Genomic DNA, 23,754 nt, shown 5'->3' with positions numbered 1-23,754 from the left:
TTTCATTTTTTTAATTGAGTTTTATACTTGGGAGTTTGCAATATCCAGGGTGAGCTAAATGTATATAATTTCCTTACCAGTGGACCTTTAAAGAAGGTCAATATTTTATTGAGGAGGCTGCTGTGTTACTCCTCCAGGTGACCCACCAGAGCTCTGTGAGGGAGACAGCGGATCCTCAATTACGTGTGCTAAGAGAGGAAACAGTGACACAGAAAATAAAAAATGCACTTATGTTTGTGTTTACGATGAATTTTGTATTTTTATTTTTAGAAGCCATACACACGAAAACCTGGTAGCAGAAGATCAAGCGTTGTCCAGAGTTAATGAAACATGTTAGGAGGATATAATGACCTAGTAGACCACCTCTGACTAAGCTTCGGTTAAGCTTTTAAATATCCAAGTTGATTAATCATTCTACATGGCACCAGTGGGAGAAATCCCACCCTGAACCCCGAAAACTGATGTGTCTCACTTGTACCCTGTTCTATCAGGATTGGTGGTCCTCATAATCTTGTCCTAGAAAACAAGAGAGCTGATGCTCTTTTTTATTCTACCATTTTTTATGTCTACTGGGCTATTTTTGCTAGTTATTTACTGCCACTGGGATTTTTGCAGAAGTCTAATAGTACTAATAAAATGAAGGGCAAGGAGAGAATCTTTAAAAAATTGTCTGTAACCCTTTGTTTAGCCAGGGCTAAAGACCCCACAAGGCATTACAATCACCAGTTTGAGGTCAAAACCATGTTCATTCTTTGCTGAATTGTTTTTCAATGTTTGGCCCTGTACTTCATGTCTCTCTTCTTATCACTCTGAGCTTCCCATCATTTGGGGAACTCGTAGGGGATTTGAGTCCATTCCGACAATGTTTTAATCACACCTAGACCAGTTTTTAACTCTGGCTGCCATTACCATCACATGGAGAGCTTTCAAAAAAATACCCATGCCTGGGCTCTTTCTTAGACTAACTAAACTAGAATCTCAGGGGCGAGAGAGGGCATCGGCTCCCAGATTTGAGGATCGCTGGCCCAGACAAGGAGCACTAAACTCTGCTTCCTGGATCCCCAGTTGAGTTACTTGCTCACCAGATGGCTGAGTCGACCATGAAAGCTTTGAGCACCTGAGAGATGCTTCCGAAACAGCATTTAGAAGACACAGCCAGTGACCAGGGGGACACCACCATTGGTGCCTACTGCAAAAAGCAAGCACCAGGTAGAGTCTTTATTTTTAATTTAGCTTGGTCTCCAATTAAAATGAAGAATCTTGTAGCACTTTAAAATGTTTTAGTCTATTCATTAATCTCCACATATTACTTCAGAACAATCCATAATAAGTAATGAATATTTCTGTGCTTTGTTAAGATGGCGAATCGGTTAGAATCTATGTATTCTAATGTTGACTTAGGCTTTCACTGTGGTCTCCAGCAAAGTCATTTGTCTTCTTATGAAATTTTCTGCTGCCTAAAATATCATCTCTTTGGAAGATAAGAAAGAAAATAACATGTAATGAGCATGTGTTGCATGTTTAGTTCTATACTAGACACTGGGCATATACCTGCTATTTTCAACCATTGTGCCACAGGAGGCACAGTGCTGTGCCATAAGAATTTTTAAAACATGCAATACCTAACTATGTAGTCAGGGCCACTGAGCTGTTTTCCTTTAAATTTTCATATCAAGAAATGATGATAGCCAGCACAATGATAGCCATCTGGTGTGAATGAATCAAAATTACACCTATTTTTTTGTCAGATTGGCAAAAAGTATAATATTTTTTAGTGTGCCACAGAATTGTAGTAATTGGTTTATGTGTGCTGTGAGATGAGAAAGGTTGAAAACCACTGACACATACTATTAAAATCATTAAGAGCGTGGCTGTGGAGTCAGACTGCCAGGGCTCACATCACACTGGTCCAGCCACTCCCCAGCAAAAAAACTCAAATCACAGAGTGCCCATGAGTTTCAAGTGAGATAATGCATGTAAAGTGTGTAACTCAGTGCCTGGTATCACTCAAGTTCTCAAAAAGCTGTTGGCTGGTGTCGTCATCATCCCATTGGCTCTTACAACAATACTGGAGCAGGTATCATGATCCACTTTTATTTTATTTTTTGAACCAAATTTGGTTTAAAAAACTGGTTGGTTATTTATTTTATTGCTGGTTATTTATTTTATTCTCTAGTTTGTTTATTTTTTAATGTATTGGGGTGACCATTGGTTTGCAAAACCATACAAGTTTCAAGTGCACAACTCAGTAAAACATCATCAACACACTGCATTCTGCACCCATCACCCCAGTGCAAAGTCTCTTTCCCCTCTTTGTCCACCTCCGCCTCCTCCCACCCCCCTTTCCCTCTGACCAGAGATGAGCAAAGTCTCAAAGATGAATCTATTTATCCAAGGACATACTCAATTCAGGTATGTCTGAAAGAAAATAAAAGTGCCCACCCTTCAGGGTTGTTGAAAATTAAGAGAAATGATTTCAGAGTGCATTGCCTAGGGCCTGAGAGACAGCTGACCTGCAAACCAGAGGTCTAGTCTGTGTATTGGAGGGACAGTGATGAACAAAACAGTTGGATTCCCTGTCCTTGTGGAGAGTAGGCTGACATCTCCACCCAACCTTCAGGAAACATGAGGTGTGGTACGCACCAGATCTTTTGGTGGCACATTCTTTCCTGGTGAACAGAAAGTTCTAATCCTTGGTAGTGAGTGGTCCCTAAGGTTCTTGGCTAATCACAAAATGATCAAAGATAGAATGTCACCAGGTGGGTATCTCTACTCCCCCAGGAGTAGAAGTTCCTTCTAGGAAGACCCCCTTTGTTTCCTGAACCCAGAGCCTCTGGTGCTAGCAGAAGAAGTAACAAGGTGCTATTGCCACTGTCAGATGGAAAGTGCTAGTATCGTTCTGCTGTAATGACTCCATAGATCCATGTCAACCTCCCAGCCATCCTCTGGAACGTCCTGTCACAGAGTACACTGGTGTGGTAGCTGGTAGATACCCAGACCACTAACTTGTATAAAGGCCACAGAAGTATTCATTCAGATTAACTCCTTTTCAATCAATAAACTAATGAAAAGAAACACAGGTAATAAAAGCTTTTCTTGAACATTACTTCTATGTTAATCATTCCCTCTCTGCTGTTCTTAAAATTCATTCATTCATAAAGCACTTAATAAACCCCTCCTGTGTGCCAGGTTTTACATAATCTACGTGGATACAGAGATTATCCCAAGATTTTAGTGGTTTTGAAAATGTCTTAGGAAGGCCTGTCTTCTGTGTTTGAGAGCAATGCAAATTATTGTTGACATAGAAATATAACTTTTATATTCTCTAATGTCTCTGGTTACCTAAATTTCTGAATAACTTCCCATACAGTATGTTAGGAAATTTCATTCCCTCCCCATAAACTCAGGACTATGTGGTTATGTGGCCATCTGCCTGAGGCCCAAGCCTGGCTAGGGACAGCAGGGCCAGATTAGGCTGCCAGGAGCTACTCTGCGCTTCTCCCATGCCACAGTTTATTTTTCAGTACAGTGTCAAATGGGGTTTCAAAGGGGAATGAGTCTGGGAAGAGTTTGTTTGTTTGTTTGTTTAACATCAATGTATGGTTGCCTTTTGTGCGTCCCCTGCTGGGAATTGGCCTGCAGGGAACCAGCCTGCAACCCAGACATGTGCCCTGACTGGGAATCAAACTGCGATCCTCTGGTTCGCAGGCCTGTGCTTAATCCACTGAGCTACACCAGCCAGGGCTTGGGAAGGGTTTTAATTAAATGGGATCTCCTAAGATTAATGATATACCAACATGGTTTTATGATTTAGTATCACTCCACTTTCTTCTTTAATGTGAGAAATTTCTACGCATAATTACTGAAAAGGGAAGGCCTCTGTCTCTTACATGGAAATAGAGAGTCAGTTCATAAGAACAATCCATGCACAGTTCTATGGGAGATGCAAAAATACCCCATCAGTGTGATACAGTGAGGAATTTTCCATTAGGAAAAGGATGTTGTAGTTGCGTTGTTTCTTTTAAGCTAAACTCATTAACAGTTGGTACCCATCAGGAATAGATAAGATAAATTAATCTCTATATGTAAGTGTATAAATCTACAGGGAAACATGCGAACTGAGTTAATTTGGGAATTTCTTAAATCTTCAGGTTTTTGCTAAATTATTCCTTATACAGTTCCCTGGTTTTAATTTCTCTATGTTTCAAAAATGTTCTTGGGTCAAAAAGTATGAGAATCCTTGTGTACCCTTATTTTGAATTGTTAGTGATATTGTATACTATAAACATCATAAAGCCCAGAGCCCAAGAAGGAGAATTTGAAAGGACTGTTGTAAAATATTTTTCATTCTTTTTTACAGTGTAATATCTTGTTTACACTAAGAGTTTCTTTGCCTCAGCATGGAATAAAATTTTTTTCTTCACATATCCTGATAGTCCTGTGAGCACACATCGTTTTTTACATACAGATACGCCAGAGTTATTCAAAATTATTACTGTTTGGGAAAAATAGCTCACTGAATCACCAAAAAATATACCCCTGCACAAATATAAAAATTTGACCTGAACTTTCTAGAGATGAAAGTGTAAAGATTATGTTGACTTTCAAACTTCCTGACATCTGTGTTTTTCCTGAGAGCTCTTATTCACAGTAACGTACTACGGAAACATAAATCTAAAAAAGAAATAAGAACATATTTTTGAGTACATACTATGTTCCAGGACCTGTGCTAGGGGTTCACAGAAAAAAAAAACAACTTTCAACCTTAAGAACAGATCCCATTTTAGAAGAAGATATTGAAAATATTTGAATTTATTTTAAAAAGAAAACAGAACTTGCCACTCGGCCCTACTGTCCCAGGATAGGCGTCTGATTTTATTCTAACACTATGTCATTTCACCTACGTGCACCTTCCTTATGTGTGTTTTTCCACAGAACTAATGAATCAGGCACATTAATGAAGAACGCTAGTTATAAGTGCTCCAGAGACTTCATTGTAAGAAATCATTTTACATGTAAATGTCAGGACAAGAAAATATGAGGAATTTTGACCAACAAACTTAGAAAAATGTACTAGTAAAACAAAAGCACTGTCTCTTTTTCATGTTCAGGAAGTAAGGAGAGCTGCAATCCTTGTTTATGAATGGGTTCCCCTGTGAAGTAATAAGCATTTTTTTAAACTTTGCTTTTTATTGTAAAAGTAATATATTTATTTCAAAAAATTAAAACACACTGAGAAGAATTGGGGGGCTCTATTTTGTATTAAATTTTCATAGAAGGCTCAAGGTGTTAAATCAATGCAGGAGTCATACCTACATAAAGAACTTTAAGGAGCTTAAGTCTTGGCTTTCAATTACTATGCATTATTAATTCAAATACCTACATGTGGGGAGTGGAGAAAGGTTTGTCTCCTGGGGGAAGACTTCAGGCTCTGAAATTTCATTCCTATCCTATGCTCACAACAGCCTCTGCAGAGAAATACCCAGCCTTGCAATTCTGCCTTATAGGCAAAACTGCCTCTTCTAAACTCCTCCCCATCCTTCACCCTACTTCCTTGAGTCTAAACTTTACTGATCAGATTAAAGAGAAAGGGAACAAATTGATTCCAGGAAGATTTGCCCTGAAACAAATCTTAAAACAAAATGGAGCTGGCAGCATCCCTTGGCACTTAAGCACATAAAACCTTAAATCAAAGAAAGAAGGAAAATATCAAATATTTGTACATTCTCTACAAGGATCATGAAGAAGCCAATGTCAACCCCAGCCAGTTAACCCTCAAACCTCACTTACACACGGCATTAGAAGAAGGCCCCGGGTCCAACACTCCTCTGGTTTTTATGGGAGACCCAGCCAGACAGCCAGACAGCCAGACAGACAGCCAGGTCTACCCCAGCTTTGCATAATCTAAAACCAAGCTGTCCTCTGCCGCCACTACCTTGATCACTGGTCCACCCTGTCCCAGATTCCTTCAATAACAGGCACATCTCATTATCACCCAGTTCTTAGCCTTGGCTCCAGGTTTCTTACCGGATTTGAAAGCTTCATGCCCAGGACGGCTCTGTGCATGAGGTCTCCGGGCAAGACAAGCTAAAACCTGTTCTCGGGTTAAACTGGGAGGCTCTGGGAACAGGGAGGTGGCCTAGAGGACTGGGGGGGCAAGTAGATCCCCACAGATGGAGCAGGTTGGGGACAAGAATAGGTGTGAAGCTTATCAGAAAAAAAGTTCCGTGGAGGAAGCATTTGGCAGAGGGAAGAAGGTGGGAAGATTCAGGAAAGCAGGATATTGTTATAAGCACTTAGGGCAAACGCTAGTTGCTAGTCGGCAGCATTTGGTCCTAGGGGGTGGGGAAGGATGGTAGGCATCGTATTACTGGAAAGCTGCATGGGGCTGGCAAAGACCATGGCCTTGGAGATCCTACTTCTAACCAGCTGTGGAAAGTCACTTCCCTACCTCTCACTTCCTCATCTGTAAAATGTATAGAATTCTTCAGACTCTGGAGAATTACCTGTAAATGGGAACACTGCTTGCACCTCACCTGCCTGAGAGCCTACCTTGATTCCACACGGCCTTTACCACTTCCTTCCCTCGTCCCATTGAGGTCTCAAACATTTTTATAAAGTGCAATTGTGAAAGCACCCCATTCATACCCCCAGAACTTGAGTGGTATTATTGGTTCTTGCAAGAAAAGGTAATCAAAAATTTTTTTTTCAAAAAGGCTAAGTTGTTATCACATCTGTTAACTCAGGCCAGATGCTCATTAGCAATACACTAGAAGCCAAAAATGAAGGACCAGGCTGCAGCTTGAATTCTAAAATAAGGGCCAGGCTCTGCAGAAAGCATCAACAGATGCAAACCAGGCCAAGGAAGAGCACTTTGTCTGTGCCGTTTGTAAAAGACAGAACCTTGAGCTGCATCCCAGGGGCCTAGACACAGGTCCACATCCCGTTTATCTGTTGTGGCCACACTGGGTTGCTCAGAACAGTGGTTTGTCTTCCAATCACCTAGGATGCTTGTTGAATATAAAGAATCCTGCATTCTACCTCAGGTGCGCTGAACCAGGATCTCAGAGTGGGGCTCTGCAAAGATCATTCATACACCCTGAGGAGTAGAAACCATTGATCTGAAAATGGAGATTAATGCTTACATGTGGCAGACGCTGTTAAACACCTACCAAATTTCAATGAATCCTCCTAACAACACTGTACACTGGTTCTTATTATTATTAACCCTTCCTCCCTGTGCTAGTGAGTGACAGAATTAGAATTGCAGCCCAGGGCTACCTGATTTCCCTTACCTGCTCAACCACTCACTCTGCTGCCTCCCCAGCAGGACAACAGATCCATTTCGTGCTCTCCAATTGGCAGAGAGCACCAAGGGCAAGGTGCTAGTTCTTCTATTGCCTTTCTGTGCGTCCCAGCCCCATCATCCGAGGCTTCCCCTCAGACTAGACTTCTTGGAACTTGCTTTCTGTGTTTGATTTGGATCCCGCATCCATATGAACATGCAGGTACCTGTATAACTTGGGTCTCTTATGGAAAGAACGGTGCTGGCTCCACACCGTCCTGTCATTGAGACTGGAAAGTTGGTTGGGGGTACGAAGGACTCCGCAATACGTTTGCTTAGATTTAAATCCCAGCTCCAGCTCCACTGCTTACTAGATACTTGAACTTTGGGCAAGTTGCGTAACCTCTGAACAATGGAGACGGCCGTGAAAGGAGAAAGGCCAGCCAGGGTGTAAAGGAAAGGATGAGATACTGAAATGTGCTTATAGGAAGAATCTGGAACTGTGGTGCTCAGCCCTGGCTGCAATTAGAATTTTCTGAGGATATTTTTAAAATTCTGACGCCAGATTCCTGTTCCCAGAGATCCTGATTGAACTGGTCTGGTGAGGAACCAGGTCAGCAGAACTACTGAAAGCTCCCCAGGATATTCAAATGTGCAGCCAGAGTTGAAAAGCACTCATCCCAGATGGTGAGTGGGGGAAACCGCCAACAGACTGCATGCAGGTGCTCTCGGGTCAGAGATGCTTTCTCACCAGAGCGAGAACGCTCGTGGTTTAAAATGTTTACTTACTGATTCCACAAATGATTATGAAGCACCTGCTGTGTGCAGGCTTCACTTCAGCGCCTGGAGTCAAAAAGTGAGACTGAATTTGACCCCTGCCCTCAGGACGGTTGCAGTCTGATGGGAAGTCATTTGCAAGAATAAATACGGCAGTGACGCTGCAGTGTGGTCAGTGTGGTGACAGCGGCTTGTTTGAAGTAGTAGCAGAAGAGAAAGTGAAACCACCCCTCCCTTCAAAGTCCAACCGCAGAATCGCGAAATTACAGAGATAAAGGAAGTTTAAGGTGCCTACTTTTTTTAAATATATTTTTTTATTTTTCTAGAGAGGGGAAGGCAAGGAGAAAGAGAGAAAGAAAAACACTGATGTAAGGGAGAAGCATTCATCTTCTGCCTCTTGTACACACCCTGACCAGGAACTGAACCCATAACCCAGGCATGTACCCTGCCCAGGATCAAAGCAGTGACCTTTCACTTTGCAGGATGATCCCCAACCAATGAGCCACATCACTCAGGGCTTAAGGTCCCTAATTTTCTGCACACAGAAACTAGAAATTAAGCAAACTAGAAATCACAACTTTCTCAGGGTCACAGGGTTAATGGAACTGAGACCTAAAATGCTTGCTTTGACTCAGCAGGGGAAGTGTTAAACAGCAACACTAGACTGAGGAGCTGAGGTTCCAGGTCCTGAGGAATGAGTAGGATATGAATGTAAATACATGGGAAGGGTTACATTCTCAGGAGACTCAGCCCAAAGCCCAGAGGAGAAAGTACACACAGGGTGATGCCCTGACCCTGACCTCACGGGGTGGCCAACAGTTTGGTGCCCCTTCTCCAGATCAGTACTGGTCCTGAGCTCACACTCTGTTTCTTGCTCTCCACAGATGTGGTGGGTTGCTTCCCCCTCCAACTTCACTTGGCTCTAGGAATAATTGTACTCGAATGAGATGGTAAACACATTAATTTTGCCCAGTGTATTGTCTAAGTCCAGTGAGATCTGGGATTTGAATCTCCAACCTTAAATTTTTCAGGGATATAACAAATTTTAGTAAATAACTCGAAGCTAAACACCTCCAGAATAAATAACTAGTCACCACAATGTGACTACATGTACCTTGACGACATTAACCTGGAAGTGACATGTGTTCTACTTACAAAATTTAAAATAATTAAATCCATGGTGAAATGTGTTGAATTGGTTCTTTCTTCTCCCCCTTGCTCTGACCTTGGTGCTTGCTCTTGAAGTCTCACCTGTCACATTGTACATTCTTTTAATCAAAAATTCAAGCACTTCTCACAATCCTCCCTCCCACCACCTTGGACCAAACCGCTGTCACATCTCACCTGGTTTATCACACCTGCCTCCTACCTGCTGCCCACGCTTCAGCCTAAGCCTTGGAGGTGTGTCCTCAGCAGCACACACAGCACGCAGTCCTGTTCAAGGGGTGTCAGACGGTGTTACTTTCTATTCAAAACTCTTCACTGGTCTCTGCAAGTTCCTTCCATTGATTAACATGACCCCATATGGTCTGTTCCTTATGGCCTCTTGGACCTCCTCACCTTCTCTCCTCTAGCCACAGTGGTTCTCTCACTGGTCTTGAACATTCTAAGCAAGCGCACCCATCCTCCCCATACCTGTTCCCCACCCACACACACCCTAGAACGCTCTTCTGAAAGATGGCTGCCTGGCACCCTCCTTCACTTTCTTTGGCTCAAAAGCCTCTGTCTTTGTAACCTTATCTGGCCACCCTGTCTAAAATCTCAGCATATACCCTAGTCTTATAAAAATGACTCCCTTTAACACTCATCCATAAACATGGTGCATTTTATATTTTATTTATACTTACATTTATATTTATTTATAAACTTAATATTCCTAAAATAAAGGAATATTAAACTCCTTCAATATTCCTAAAATAAAGTTAATATTCCAAATATGAACATATATATTTAACTTATTTTCCTTATTTTTGTCTCTCACTATAATTCTGCTCCATGGAAGGAGAAGTAATCACCAGGTTTTCTTCCTGTTGAATCATAGTAATTTAAGTACAATGCCTGGCACACGGGGGAGACTCAAATACTGGTTGAATGGAAAGTTAGTTGCAGTATAATAAATATTACAATTGCATTTGTGTATTTTCTTCTTGATAGTTATTTAAAAACCATCCAAATTATAGCAGGTCAAAGAGCAGTAGAGAAAAAGACATCACCAAATCTATAGTTTTAAATGGATTCCAACCCAGATTGAGAGACGTTCTATAATGTACCTGATCAGTACTTTTCAGAAGTGTCCAGTTTGCAAAAGACCAGGTAAGATGGAGGAACTATCACAGATCAGGGGAGGCTAAGGAGACACATACTCTAAGTGTGGCGCTGGGTCCCACATAGAATCCTGGAACAGAAAAGAGGACAATGAAATCCCACAAAGGTCTGTGGTTTAGTTACTAATACTGTACAATCTAGTTTCCCGGCTTGATACCTGCACTGTAGTGATGTAAGATGTTAAAGGGCCAGGAATGTAGCCTCTGTGAACATTGTTACATCTAAATGTCCAAACAGCAAGGAGATCATTTAAGTGATATCAGCATGTTTCTTGAATGAATGACAAGAAGTAAACCACCAGCAAAGTGACTAAGTAAGCAGGATGGGTGTGTATGTGTGTGTAAAGGCAGGTTTCTTTTTCTGTTTCCATTTTGCCAATCATTTTTCTATGCCATGGTAGGTGTATGCCCAGGGACCCAAACAGAGTTTTTCAAAGCATATATTCCTTAGTGCAGGAAGGCGTCTCATCAGAAGATAAGATAGCAATTCAAATCTCCTGATACTCCCTCTGCTTTTAAAAGGTTAGATATAATAAGTGTCAGTTTAGTGAAATTACCTTCTAAATAGCACCCCGCTAATTTGAGATTTCGCAGTGAAATAATCACATGCCATCCTAAGTCTCAGGAAGGTGTGTTCTCATTAGAGGCAGAAAAACGATTAAGAAAACAGAGTGTTTCTGACAATCATACTAACTAATAAACCACCTTAGGATCTTGTGGAGGTGGGCAGTTGAGGATAACGTCACTCGGGCAGAGTCCCCCTGTCTGCAAGGCTCTCTCCCTCTCCTGATGGAGAGAAAACATCTTATTTGTAAGTGGCCACTCTTTCTCAGGGGGTGGCTGGGTGGACCCTGCCTACAATGTGCCACACATAGCCCCCCACCCCGAGGGATGGGAGAAGGCAGGGAGAAGACCCCCTACTCCTTGTCCAAGAGGCAGCGCTGGGAGGATGCCCAGGGACCCAGAGAAACATGTTAATCACCTCAGGACTAGGACTGTTGATGAGCGTTACTCGTGTTTCTTCACATCAAAGTGTGTTGGTTTGCTCAGCAATTTATGCAGTGTTTTGTAGATTAATGACAGAACAAAAGGCAATTTAATTTAACTGAGGACTCGCTTCTGTTGTGGGGCTGTGGAGATTAGAAGATGAATGAAATGAAACTAACCCTCAGGCAGTTTAACCCTAGTGAAAAATACAAAGCTGGGAAACAAATAACTATAAAACAGATGAGTAGGAAATGTCTAAAGGGCAGGTAGGTCGCCAGCCTCAGCAAAGTGAGCCGAGCGTAAGTGGAACAAAGTCCCAGAAATGTTATCATGCACATGTCTTACTTAATGCATCTGTAAATATATATGTTATCTATATTCTATTTAACACTAATTTTTTATAAATAATTGAAAAAGAAAATATTAACTATGACTATTTTTTCACAATTCATCACTGCTTCTATTTGGAATTAAAAATCTGATATCTTTGATTCTGTACCAAATGCCAGGCAGGCCCTGTAGTTTTTCACCGTCATGTGTGGTATGTAGCCTTAAAGACTTAAACTGGGGCTAGGGGCAGTTTTATTCAGATTCGCTTTTCACATGGATGGAACTGGAAAGCATTATACTGAGTGAAATAAGCCAGGCGTTGAAGGACAAATACCATATGATCTCACCTTTAACAGGAAGCTAAACAACAAAACAAATAAGCAAGCAAAATATAACCAGAGACACTGAAATAGAGAACAGGCTGACAGTGACCAAAGTGGAGAGGGGAGGGGATTTCAGGGGAAATAGGGGAGGGATTTAGAGGAACATATATAAAGGATACATGCACAACAACTGAGAAGGGTGGAAATGGGAGGGAGGGGGGAAGCACGGGGGGTGGGATGGGATGGGAGTAATAGACAGAAAGCTGTACTTGAAAAATAATTAAATAATTTTTTAAAAAAATTAAAAAGAAATACAAAAAAACCTGCAAAAAAAAACACCCCAAACAGATTCACTTTTCAGATCCATATTTATAAAAATAAGCTCTTCCCAGCATGGGTAGAATTATTGTAAATGGCCCTCTAAGTAGGGTGGTCTCCTCCAAGATCTGCGTACAGTGCTGGCTTTCAGTGTTGTCATGCTTAGTCTCCAATGCCATCTTGAACTACAGCTGGAGTACTTCGAGTCATAGCCCTTCACTTGTGCTATCAAAAATTAAGTAAGAGCCCTGTGGGGTGTCATCCTGCAAAGAGAAAGGTTGCCCGTTTGACTCCCAGTCAGGGCACATGTCTGGGTTTGGGCTGGGTCCCCAGTTTGGATGCTTGCAAGAGGCAACCAACTGATGTTTCTCTCTTCACATCAACGTTTTTCTCCCTCCCTTCCTCTCCCTCTAAAAAGAAATAAACAAACTTTTTTTCCTAACAGTAATTGGTTTTATTGTACTTTACAGCTATAGTTGTTTATAAATATAATGTTGCATTTAGTTTGAATTTCATATTCAATTAGGCAGGCTGCTTTAATACATTCATTGCACTTAATCAGAATGACAATTCTTTGGGAAATATATTTCCAAAACCCTATTAATCTGTAAATGCTTAATGCAGTCAAGATTGATTTTGAACTAATATATTTGCCTATTTAATAAAAAATTTTACATCAATCAAACCTTGTCAATTAATAATATGTTGCTTCCTTTTTTTATTCACTTGAGATAAGATTTTAGGCCATAAGATTTTTTTTTACATTTATTGTTGTTCAGTTACAGTTGTCCCACACTTTCCCCATTTTTTACCCTTACCCCATTCTCCCCAACTCCCACAGACAATCCCCCCATTGTCCATACCCATGAGTCCTCTATTCCTGTTCCTTTGCTTGCCCCTTCCCCTTCTTTCTCCCATTTCCCCCCCTCCCCTCTTCCCTCTGGTTACTGTCAGTTTGTTCTTTATTTCCAAGCCTCTGGTTCTATTTTGCTCATTTGTTTGTTTTGTTGATTAGGTTCCACTTATAGGTGAGATCACATGGTATTTGTCTTTCACCTCCAGGCTTATTTCACTGAGCGTAGTGCTCTCCAGATCCATCCATGCTGCCAGGAAGGGTAGGAGTTCTTTCGTTTTGCTGTGTAGTACTCCACTGTGTAAATGTACCATGTTTTTTTGATCCACTCATTTACTGATGGGCACTTAGGCTATTTCCAGCACTTGGCTATTGTAAATAATGCTGCTATGAACATTGGGGTGCATAGGTTTTTCTGAATTGGTGATTCAGGATTCTAAGGGTATATAGTCCCAGCAGTGGGCTCTCTAGATCAAAAATCTGTAAAAAAATCAATTAAGAAAGCTAAGCCATGGCCCTGGCTGTTATAGCTCAGTGGATTGAGTATGGGCCTACAAACCAAAGGATCACAGTTCGATTCCCAGTCAGGGCATATGCCTGGGTTGCAGGCCAGTTCCCAGCAGGGGACACACAAGAAGCAACCATACATTGATATTTCTCTCCCTCTCTCCTTCCCTTCCCCTCTAAAGATAAATAAAATCTTTAAAAAAAGAATAGAAATTGGATGAAAATATTTTAAAAAGAAATATTAAAGAAATAAATATTTAAAGAAATATTTAAAATATTAAAGAAAATATTTTAAATATTTTTTAAAATATTAAAGAAAGAAATATTAAAAATATTAAAGAAAATATTTTTTAAAAGCTAAGCCAAATAGTGTTGGTTTATTTTCATAAAGTTTGAAATCCCATATTAATGGCCCAGTTTCAAAGAATGAATTTCAGGCTATCAATTTCACTTTTGGAAACTGACTGTAATATAGGAAAGTGGATGGAATTATTCTTCAACAACTGAATTTCCCAAAGACTCTATTTTGTCAGAACAAAGAGAAGCAAATGAGAGATATTTATCCAAATACTTGTGAATGCCCCCATAGAAAAATATTCAGAAGGTGTAGATGAGTTGTAACATCAGCAGGAAACCTGGAACTTCCAGCCAGTCTTTGATGCTACGTGGAAATGGGACTACTCCCTTTGATGACATGAGGCATTTTAAAAATCTCCGTCATCTAGTACAAATAAGCCAACATATTCATCAAGCAGACACTGACCTGATGTTGCTCCAAGATATAGAAGAATGGCTGATTCAGGGTATTAATTACTGTACTCATGGCTTGTCTCATTTTAGCCCATAGCAACTCCTGATGAATGAGAAAATTAATGAACTTACAGGCTTCATTGTTTAGTGCCCCTACAAAATACTGCCACCTAGGAATCTGATGGATGACAGGTCTGATGTCAGCTCCAGCCTTTGTGAGAGCCCTGTCTGCAGTTAACACAGAACTTGGACCAGTGCATCCTACACTCGCTGGGCTGGGACCTTTCTCATCACAAAGTGGGCCATTTCCTGAGGTTTTGCCTTGTAGGATTTTTTGTTCAAAAGTCCTTTGCCCTCTCTGAAACTTCAAAACATCACAAATCAACATAGCTAACAGTGTGCTATTATTTATATCTGTGTTCTCATTTGCTGCAATAGAAAATGCCACCAATAATTTAACTTATCCTCAAAGTTTTCAACCATATTTTTAACATGCTGAGCTAGAATGTTTCTGATTACACTAAAATCTGCAAATGCTTGTTTATTCCCTGGACACATCATCATTTCTGCTGCATTCAAAAGAGACTCTTATAAAAACATTGTCTGTAAAACAGTTTTGATGTCCCTGCAATTTTTTCACTTAATAAAGAACTGCATTTCACAGCAAATCACTTCTTACTCCCATTGAAATACAAACACTGCCATTTCTCCAGTTCATTAGGTTTCTCAACACCCATTTTTTTGTACACCAGTCATGGTGCCTTCAATTGTAATTTTTCTGTGCAAATAGTCTTTGTTTTTATGTTCTTCACACCCACCCCCAAAAAGTGCTCCTATTTTTTTCCCTGAAATTCTCAACTGTGTGTGTGTTTTTAGGAGATGCACAAGTTCATTTTTCTTTTAATTTTACGATAAAAATAGCAATGAACACGTGGCAGATTTTAACAACTGCATTTGATTTCAGTGTTGAAAATACAAAGGAAGGTGTGCAGACTTTGACTAACTCTAGAGGGCATGGACTTCCCATAGAGAACATTGGCCTTCGGATTCAGGGGTGTCTGCCTTGTGGGGACACCAGCCATCTATTGTTAAAAGAAACTGGAAATCAATCATTTGAAATGAAAATCTCCCAATCATTTAAATGTTCATAACTTATTCAAAACTTATTAAACTAGCAAATGGGTCACCATTGTGTTAGTCGGCAAGTGAGTGCAGCATTTTGGCTGCCCATCTGCGGCGTCTGGGGATACAGAGTATAATAGCCAATTAATCAATTAATCAATAGTCAATTAATAGTATAATAGCTTACCTTTGTTTTAGTCTCTGGGAACTAAGAAGAGAGAAGGTACAACCAACATTCTATGGAGTATGAAATTCTAGTGCCATAACTGATCTGGGAATATTCTAGAGGCAGTGAGATACAATAAAAAGGACATCCTTTTTGGAGTTAGGCGTGTGTGGGGAATGCTGGGTATTCCGCTTATTGGTCGGTTGATCTTAGAGTTCTCTTTTGGAAATAGAAATAGTAAAATTGCCTTGTTAAGTTTGTCAAAATGATTAGGAAGCTTTTAGGATACTGTTGGCATTTGGAAGGTGTTCCATAAACAGTAGCTATGACTGTTGTTATGAAATGGAAAAAGTTTCCACAACATTTCTTTGCCCACAAATGTGAACTGTGCCCAGGCCGCTCTGACTCCTGCCACCCCTCTCTCTGCATCACATTCCCTCGCTCGGCCCAATGGCCCACGTCATAGCTCATCAGCACACTCTAAAGCTTTCTACCTCCTTGCCTTGCCTGTGCTCATACCTATAGCTGAGTGCCTGTCCCTTTCTCCTTTGTTCAATTACCTCTTTTGTGATTCAATCGAAGTATCACCTCTTCTAGGAGGTTCTTCTTGAGTGCCACATCTCTCCAGTGTAGGTAAAGCGCTCCCTCCTTTACTGACTTGTGTTTGCCTCAGTGGGCAAAATGGATCAATCACCTCAGTGTCCTTACCACCTGGGTGCAATGTGTTTCCTGGCATGTAATTAGGACTCAAAAAAATGGATCAAGGAGGGAAGGAACGAATGAAGTGACCATAAACTAGAGTGGCAGAGCCCATGCAGTGTCTGCTCCCCACCTGCTTCCCAAAGACAAACCTGGCTGCTGGTTATGTCTCTTTTCCTTACCTTCCCAATCCTCACTCCAGCTACTACCCCCCCTCCAGGCCCCAAGCCAATGGAGATTTCCACTATGGAGTAGCAGGTCACAACAGAGAAGGTGGTTAAGTGTCCTGTGCTGGGGCTTGGAAGTAGGGACTGGAAAGACATTTGGGAGGGTTCCTTTGGAAAGGTAAGAGGGAATACAAAACAGAGTCAGTTGGTGGAGACAAAGAAGGAAAGAACCCTAACCAAGATCTTACCCTCACTTTCAGAACTGGTGGCTCCTTTGCTAAGTGAGAGCAAGAGTGGGGTGTGGCCAGAGTAGGCATGGTAACATTGCCGTCTTGCACACTCGCTTTCATGGTCCCCTACCGGCAGAGAAAGACTGTGTAAGACTGGGCTGCTCTTACGTGGTGCCTGTGGGCGCAGAAAGAGAATCCTTTCCTCCAGGGGCCTGCAGACCCCTGCTGGGCGGCTTAGCGAGAGGAGGGCAGGCTGGTCCTCAGCCCGCAGATGCCCCCCAACCAGCTACTTTCATAAACAATCTGTGAAATAGTCTTGTTGTAAGAAAGAGTGATTATAAGTAATGTGCAAATATTTCATCTTTTCTAGGAACATGGGTGACATTTGGAGGTCAAATTTCAGATGAGGTAAGTTAGTGCTGATCAAAGAAAACACAGAGAGCGTAATCTCAGGAGTATTCTTCTGAGATTCTGGCATTCAACAAGGACAACGTTTTAATTATGGGAAATGGTTAAGACTGACTCAAAGATTATTTTCAATTTTATCTTCTTTGTTTTTCCCATTTGTACTAGTAATCCTTGGGACTGCCAATGTATTATATGTGCTAGTCAGTTGATAAGGAAGCAACCAGTATGGATGAATATTAGTCCCTTTTTGGAAAGATTTTACTGCTATTGTTATTTGTTTTAGCTCTACCTAGAGTGACCGTCCTGGTCCCTGTTGGCATGGACTTTCTCATTTTAGCATGGGACCACTCAGTCCTGTGCAAACCAGGACAGGTGTGGACAAGTAAATCCAATGGTTTGGACAAGTTAATCCAACCACTCTGAGTCTCAGTTTCTCCTGTGTAAAAAGGGATAAAAGTGTGGACCTTCAAGGTCTGTGGGAAGAACTAACCATGATATACCCATCAAACATTTATACAGCCCTTTGACTAGTAGGTAGCAGACACTCAAAAAATGGCAGCTATAATATAGTTATATTTACCATGAAATTCCTTTAGGTGTTTACACATTCAAAACAGTGCTTATCAAGGTGATATTCTCATCATTGGATTTAAGGAACACTTGCAAGTGAAATCTTACTATTCGTGGCAGCACAGATAGACTTAGATGCAGGGTGTTCAACCTGTGGCCGGCGGGCCACATGCAGCCCAACACAAAATTGCAAATTTACTTAAAACTTTTTTTTTGCTTTTACCATCGACTTGTATGACACTAACAAAAACTTTTGTTAGTGTTTGTGTATTTAATACATGGCTCAAGACAACTCCTCTTTTTCCAGTGTGGCCCAGAGATGCCAAAAGATTGGACACCCCTGATAGGGGATATTATATGAAGTCAGTCAGAGAAAGACAAGTACCACATGATAGAACAAAAATTTTTTTTAATTGAAACAGTTATAAATACGGAGAAAAGAATGGTGGTTGCCAAAGGGGAGGGAGGGTAGGGAACTGGGTGAAAAAGATAAAGGAATTAAGAAATACAAATTGATAGTTATAAAATAGTTATGGGGGCATAAAGCATAGGGAATATTGTAATAACTATGTAGGGTGCCAGGTAGGTACTGGAAATATTGGGGGAATACTTCACAAAATATATAATTGGCTAACCACTTTGCTGTATACCTGAAACTAACATAAAATAATACTGAACTAAAACTGTGATTAAAAAACAAAATGTTAACAAAGGACATACCTTCACGGCATCAGTGAGCTAAGCTGGCAATGCCCTGCAGACCCTCCAATCCTTCCTTGCCTGCCTGGAGCACCACTGAGGGTCAGGGGTGGTGTGTCTGAGTGGGTACACGCAATGGGATCCAGCCCGCTCCACCACTGACTAACCACAGTTACTAACATTTACATCTACTAACAGTTGCTGTATCAGTGAAATGCAGATGGTAGCCCCTACTCAGTGGGACCATGGTTGAGATTAATGACATGATGCCTGTAAAGTGCTGAGCCGGTGTTTGGCCTAGAACAAGCCCTTCATAAAGGCAATTTTTACTATCACCCCTAAGTAAAAGTATGGGGGACTTGGGGGTCTTTTCAACAGCTCCCAACATCACCAGCATTATTTAATACACCCAGGAGGAGAAGACATATCTGCACGTTCTTACCACTCTGAATGCCTATTCCCAGTGTTGGGCATGGGTCACCATAGAGGGTTTGTCTCACAGGGGATTCCTTGAGAAGCAGATTCTGAGATGGAGATTAGCATGCAGAACAGTGTTAGGAAGTGATCTCAGAATCAACACATGGCAGGGAAGGAAGCAGAATTGGGCAGTGAAACTGAGCCATGATGCAGTCTTAGCAATGACCTCAGGTGACGCCATGGTGAGCTCTGAAGCTGAGATGGCCATGCAGAATTGCCCCAAGCTGGTGCAAAAGGACTGAGCATTTATATCCCTTGTATGACCAAACATTAAATAGGCCTGTCCTGGGAAGTAGGTCCAACACTGAGCTAATCAACTCTCTTCAGTCATATGCAATTTCCGAACAGAGCCGATAGCTTGAAGGCCAGGATTCCTAGCAGCTACAGGAATACATCCTTCAGTTCTGAAGGAGGATCTGGGCACTCATCAGAGGGTTCACTGCAGGGCCCTCTGACTGGCATCAGTTAGGGTATGTGGGGCAGGCACAGAGGCAAGTTCACAGACAGCAGAGCAATGACCACTGACTTACATGCAAAATAGGTGACAGGTAGAGGAGGAGGTCTGCCCCATTTCAGAGCAGAGGGGCCCACTGTGAGTGCATCAGTTTCCCTTCATCCTTGCTCCACCCTTTACAGAGCCAGCCACTCTGCTGCAGTCAGCCCAGCTTTGCTCCAGGTCAGAGTGGACAGGGCTGGCCTCTGAAATGGATCGTTTCAAAATCACGGTTCTAAAAACCACACTATCAAGTTGTCGTGAGTGTCTGGAGCAGGCCTCACCTCAGATGCAGATCAAATAACTACTGTCCTTCCAGAGACAGTTGTGGCTGCCCACCACGTCCCTGCAGAGAGAATGCCAGCGAGGAGGAGGAAGTGGGGCACAGGTAGACCAGCCACATCAGTGGTTGTGGTGCTCAAGCTCACATTTATTTTATTTCCAAAAATACAAACCAATAGCAACAAGTTCACCTCCGCAGACTTCCCTACTTCCTCTCTGGCTTCAGACGAGCTCTGCACAAAGCAAACACGAACAGGGGATCCTGGGGTGACCACACTGTGATGTGCCAGGTGACGTGCTGCTACCTCTGAAAGTGATGACACCCCCACCAGCAGCAGGGTTCAACCGTGTATTGAATAGCCACTTGACAGGGATATTATCAAGAGGATTCAAACGTGAAACTAGATACTGCTGTGAGGTGCCTCCCAAAGAAGATTTGGCTTCATTATAAAGCCAAACTGGATGTTATTCATGTGATTAATACTTTTAGTAATGGTAAGAGTGCATTATCATCTTATAGCACCTAGTTTTCAGAGTCTTACTTGCGTTTTCTCATCTGTAAGGTACTTAGGCTTCCTTTAATTGCAGGTAATAAAAAACTCAACTCAAATTGGTTTAACCGATAAAGGAAAAAATTATTTTAATTTGCACACTAGAAGTGTAGACCTAGAGCAAGCTTCAGGGTTGACTTGGTCAGTAGCCCCCACTCCGTTTCCCAGTGACTGGCCCTGTGTTTCTCTGTGCATGAGCTTCAACCTCTAGTAGTAAGAGAGCCATAGAATCTCTAGGCCTCAATTAGAATAATAAGTCTAGGGAAACGGGGGATGAGCTTCCTCTGGGCCTCTGGGCTCCATGGGGCCTGAACAGAATCACCCTCATTCTGCAGATGAAGACACTGAAATGCAGGGAGTTCAAATGACTTGCTCAAGTTTCTTCATCTAGTAAGTGGTTCACTCAAGACCAGAAGTCAGTGTTCTGACTTAGTTTGGTGATTTCATTATTCCACTTTGGGGTCTTCAAATGCTGTGTTTGGTTAGGAAACTTCTCAGCAATCAGTCTAACCTCTATCTAGGAGTCTCTCTTATCTTAAAGTTTCTCTCTCTATACACTTTATTATGTACGTTTCCCAGTCATAATCCCCCACTATGCCACGTGATACAGCACAAGAACATTACGATACAAGCATGATAATTTCTTAAACACAGAATAGTCACTTTGGAAAAAACCATATTTGTCTTAACTTTCAATCTTTATTTAGAGTAAATGTCACAATAGTACAAAATTACAACCAGTTATAGCTCTTAAAAGTAATAGGGCGTTTACTGCTGTTTTTCTAAAGTATTTGTAGGGAGCCATGTTGCTAGCCTAACAATTTTCTTGGTTGGCCAATTTGAAAAACAGGAAAATAGTTTATCTTCGAAATGTTGATGAAGCAACTCTAGCCCACCATCAAAAAACATAATGGAAAAATCAATTTTAATTATTTATGAGGTGTGTCGTTTCTCAACTGACTAATAAGTGTAAATGAAAAAATGGCCCCCTCCACTTCTCTTTATTGCTCTTCCTCTGTAGTGGTCCCTGTATTCTCGTCACACCTCCCATCTGCAATCAGCAGCACAAAGGAAGGGACAGGAGCCTGGAGGTCTGTTGACAGGCAGAGAGTGAGGAGCTGAACCCCTGGGCCTCACTCCCTCCTCTGTGTGCGAGTGGATTCAGCTGGCTGGCCGCTCTGTAATTGTGTCTGGGGATTTGCTGAGATGTGCAGTCACCATTCTGGCTCACCTTTGGTTCCCAGAACAGTCTGCTGAGCCATGAGGAAAAAAGGCACGGGCGTTTTAAGTCACAAGTCACCCCGGTGCTGCAACCTATTGGCTTGGTGAAAGACGAGAAATGGAGCTGGCTGCAGTACTAGTGATCCTCTCTGTCAGAGAGATTTTGGTGTCAAAGAGAACGTTGTCAGACCAGGTCTTCCAAGCATAGTGAGAAACAATCGACCCACACCTCGCTGTGCTGCCTTATCTTGGCATTTACAGGAAATCCCTTAGTGCCCGGTCTGTGTCTGGGGGGGAAGGATGCATTTACCCTGTATATGCTGGCTGAACCTTCTTTTTTTCTTTCTTCATTACAACTGAGAAAAGCAAGGAGTGATGAGAGCAGTTTTAGTGTTCTTAAAGACCACTGAAGGATTCAAAGTTGCTTCCCAGATTTGGAAAGCATTTGGCTTTTTTGACTGACCTTTGCGTCTTCTTGTAGGTCGCTGAACGGCTGATGACAATCGCCTATGAAAGTGGAGTTAATCTCTTTGATACTGCCGAGGTCTACGCTGCTGGAAAGTAAGTCAATACCTGTTTGTGTCCCTCGGGCAGTGTTCTTAGAACCAAGGGACTCTGCCCAAACCATTGCTGACATACTGGCAAGAAGGGCCTGTCATTGTCATACAAGTCGATGGCATTGCTTTTTCCCCTCCTTCCACCACCATCACCAGGACTTTGGAATATGGGCCGTCTCCGGCCGTCTCTGCCCACCCAAACTTTCCCACCACTGGTTCCTGTGTGAAGGGTGGACTGGAAGCAGTTGCCGTGGTCTACATGAGGGGTGGAGGTGGCTGTGACCAGAGCAGTGGTGGTGGAATCAATAAATGTTAGTTCAATGTATGAGAGAGCAAATACATGAACAGATTCCAGCATGGTTGTTCAAAGGCTGGTCTTGTGGTTATTTCATAACCACATCTCATAGTTTCTCAACCCCCAAGGGAAACTGGGCCATCCTCTCTGCAGGGAGCAGGAACTGGTTTTCCCGTTTGCAGGCTTGTCCCTCCCTGTAGCATTACAGGTAGATCAGAGATTAAAGGAGGGATCCCCAAAGATGCCAAGAAATCCAATATCCTTTACAGGGGGCCTTTCAGACCCCAGTCAGAGGACAGAGAAGGAGGCTGCCACGAAGCCTCACTTCTTTTGCTGGAGAAGTTACACCCAGTTACAACCTTCCCAGGGACACAGGAGCAGGTTTGGGAGCTAGGACAGGGCTCTTGCTAAATCAGAGCACACGGGTGACGTGACCTGACCTCAGGCATGGCTCCAGGTCTGTGTCCTCCGGGTTCCAGCATGACAAGCACATTTTAGCACAGAATGGGAGTACCTTGGCCTCCTGCTGTGAACATGGACACAGCTGCAGGAGCTGAAAGGAACTAACTAGCTGCACAGCGGCTTGAACAGCTCCACCATTTGCTAACAGGGCTGAGGTACATGATCACCTGCAGGCCGCGTGCCCCCCGCTTCCGGGTGAGAATTACAGTGAAAATGCTGGGCGTGCTGAGTCAGGCTCAGCATTGCCTGGGGGAGTACGTTTTCCTTGCGTGTGTGTCCTCCCCGTCAAGGGCAGGCCTGCGTTTGACGACCATCAGGGAGGCCCAGAGCACATGTCCCTGATGTTTTCTGTTGAGTCCAAGGAAGGAAAATAAAGTTGATAAGGCCTTGCTCCTTTCAACATCGCACTCTTTCTTGGAGGTTTTTTTTTTTTCTTTTGTTGAATTCTGCTCACTCCCGAGTGAGGCCAAGGTTGAAAAAGGGAGGAGTGGTGAGCAAGTCTGTTAGAGCCCCGTTTGCATTCCCACTGTGAAGAATGATGAGTCCTGGTTAATTACTGATTGAGTGTCACTGTGTAACTGAGATAGGTTCCCGCTGCGAAAACCAAGGTTGCCAAAGGCGACTACCGGAGAGACAGGAGGGGAGGAAGCAAAGAACACTGCGGAACGTTCGACGCACGCCTGTGTGGGGTGTGCTCCATAGCAAACTGCATTGTGGCTTATTGCCAGTCTCCTAAAAATGCACCAATAAAGACAGAACCCTCGAGTCAAGACAATACTGATTAGCAACGACTCCCACCGTAATAGACAAAGTGTTCGTTTCGTTGACGTCCCCATTCACAAAAGCTCTGAGAGCACAGCTGCTTCTCACGCGTTGGTCTCACCGGGAGGGACCTAGGGGA

The 23,754-nt window shown here is 42.4% G+C and overlaps 1 protein-coding gene across 2 annotated transcripts in view; it reads left to right on the top strand.

Annotated features, from left to right (window-relative positions):
• The window catches only part of KCNAB1 (potassium voltage-gated channel subfamily A regulatory beta subunit 1), a 312,471-nt gene that overhangs the window by 221,979 nt on the left and 66,738 nt on the right, over positions 1 to 23,754 (top strand). For both annotated transcript variants that reach the window (XM_037046673.1, XM_037046674.1), the window contains exons 3-4: positions 17,209 to 17,246; positions 22,021 to 22,100. In XM_037046673.1, the coding sequence (XP_036902568.1) occupies positions 17,209 to 17,246; positions 22,021 to 22,100 (118 nt within the window). The remainder of the gene's footprint in view (positions 1 to 17,208; positions 17,247 to 22,020; positions 22,101 to 23,754) is intronic.

The sequence above is a fragment of the Sturnira hondurensis genome, unplaced genomic scaffold, assembly GCF_014824575.4.
Source record: "Sturnira hondurensis isolate 20B ecotype Veracruz unplaced genomic scaffold, ASM1482457v3 Scaffold0005279, whole genome shotgun sequence".
In the NCBI taxonomy this organism is placed as follows: domain Eukaryota; kingdom Metazoa; phylum Chordata; class Mammalia; order Chiroptera; family Phyllostomidae; genus Sturnira; species Sturnira hondurensis.
The sequence above is the reverse complement of the archived record's forward strand: the minus strand, read 5'-3'. Positions and strand labels throughout refer to the sequence as shown.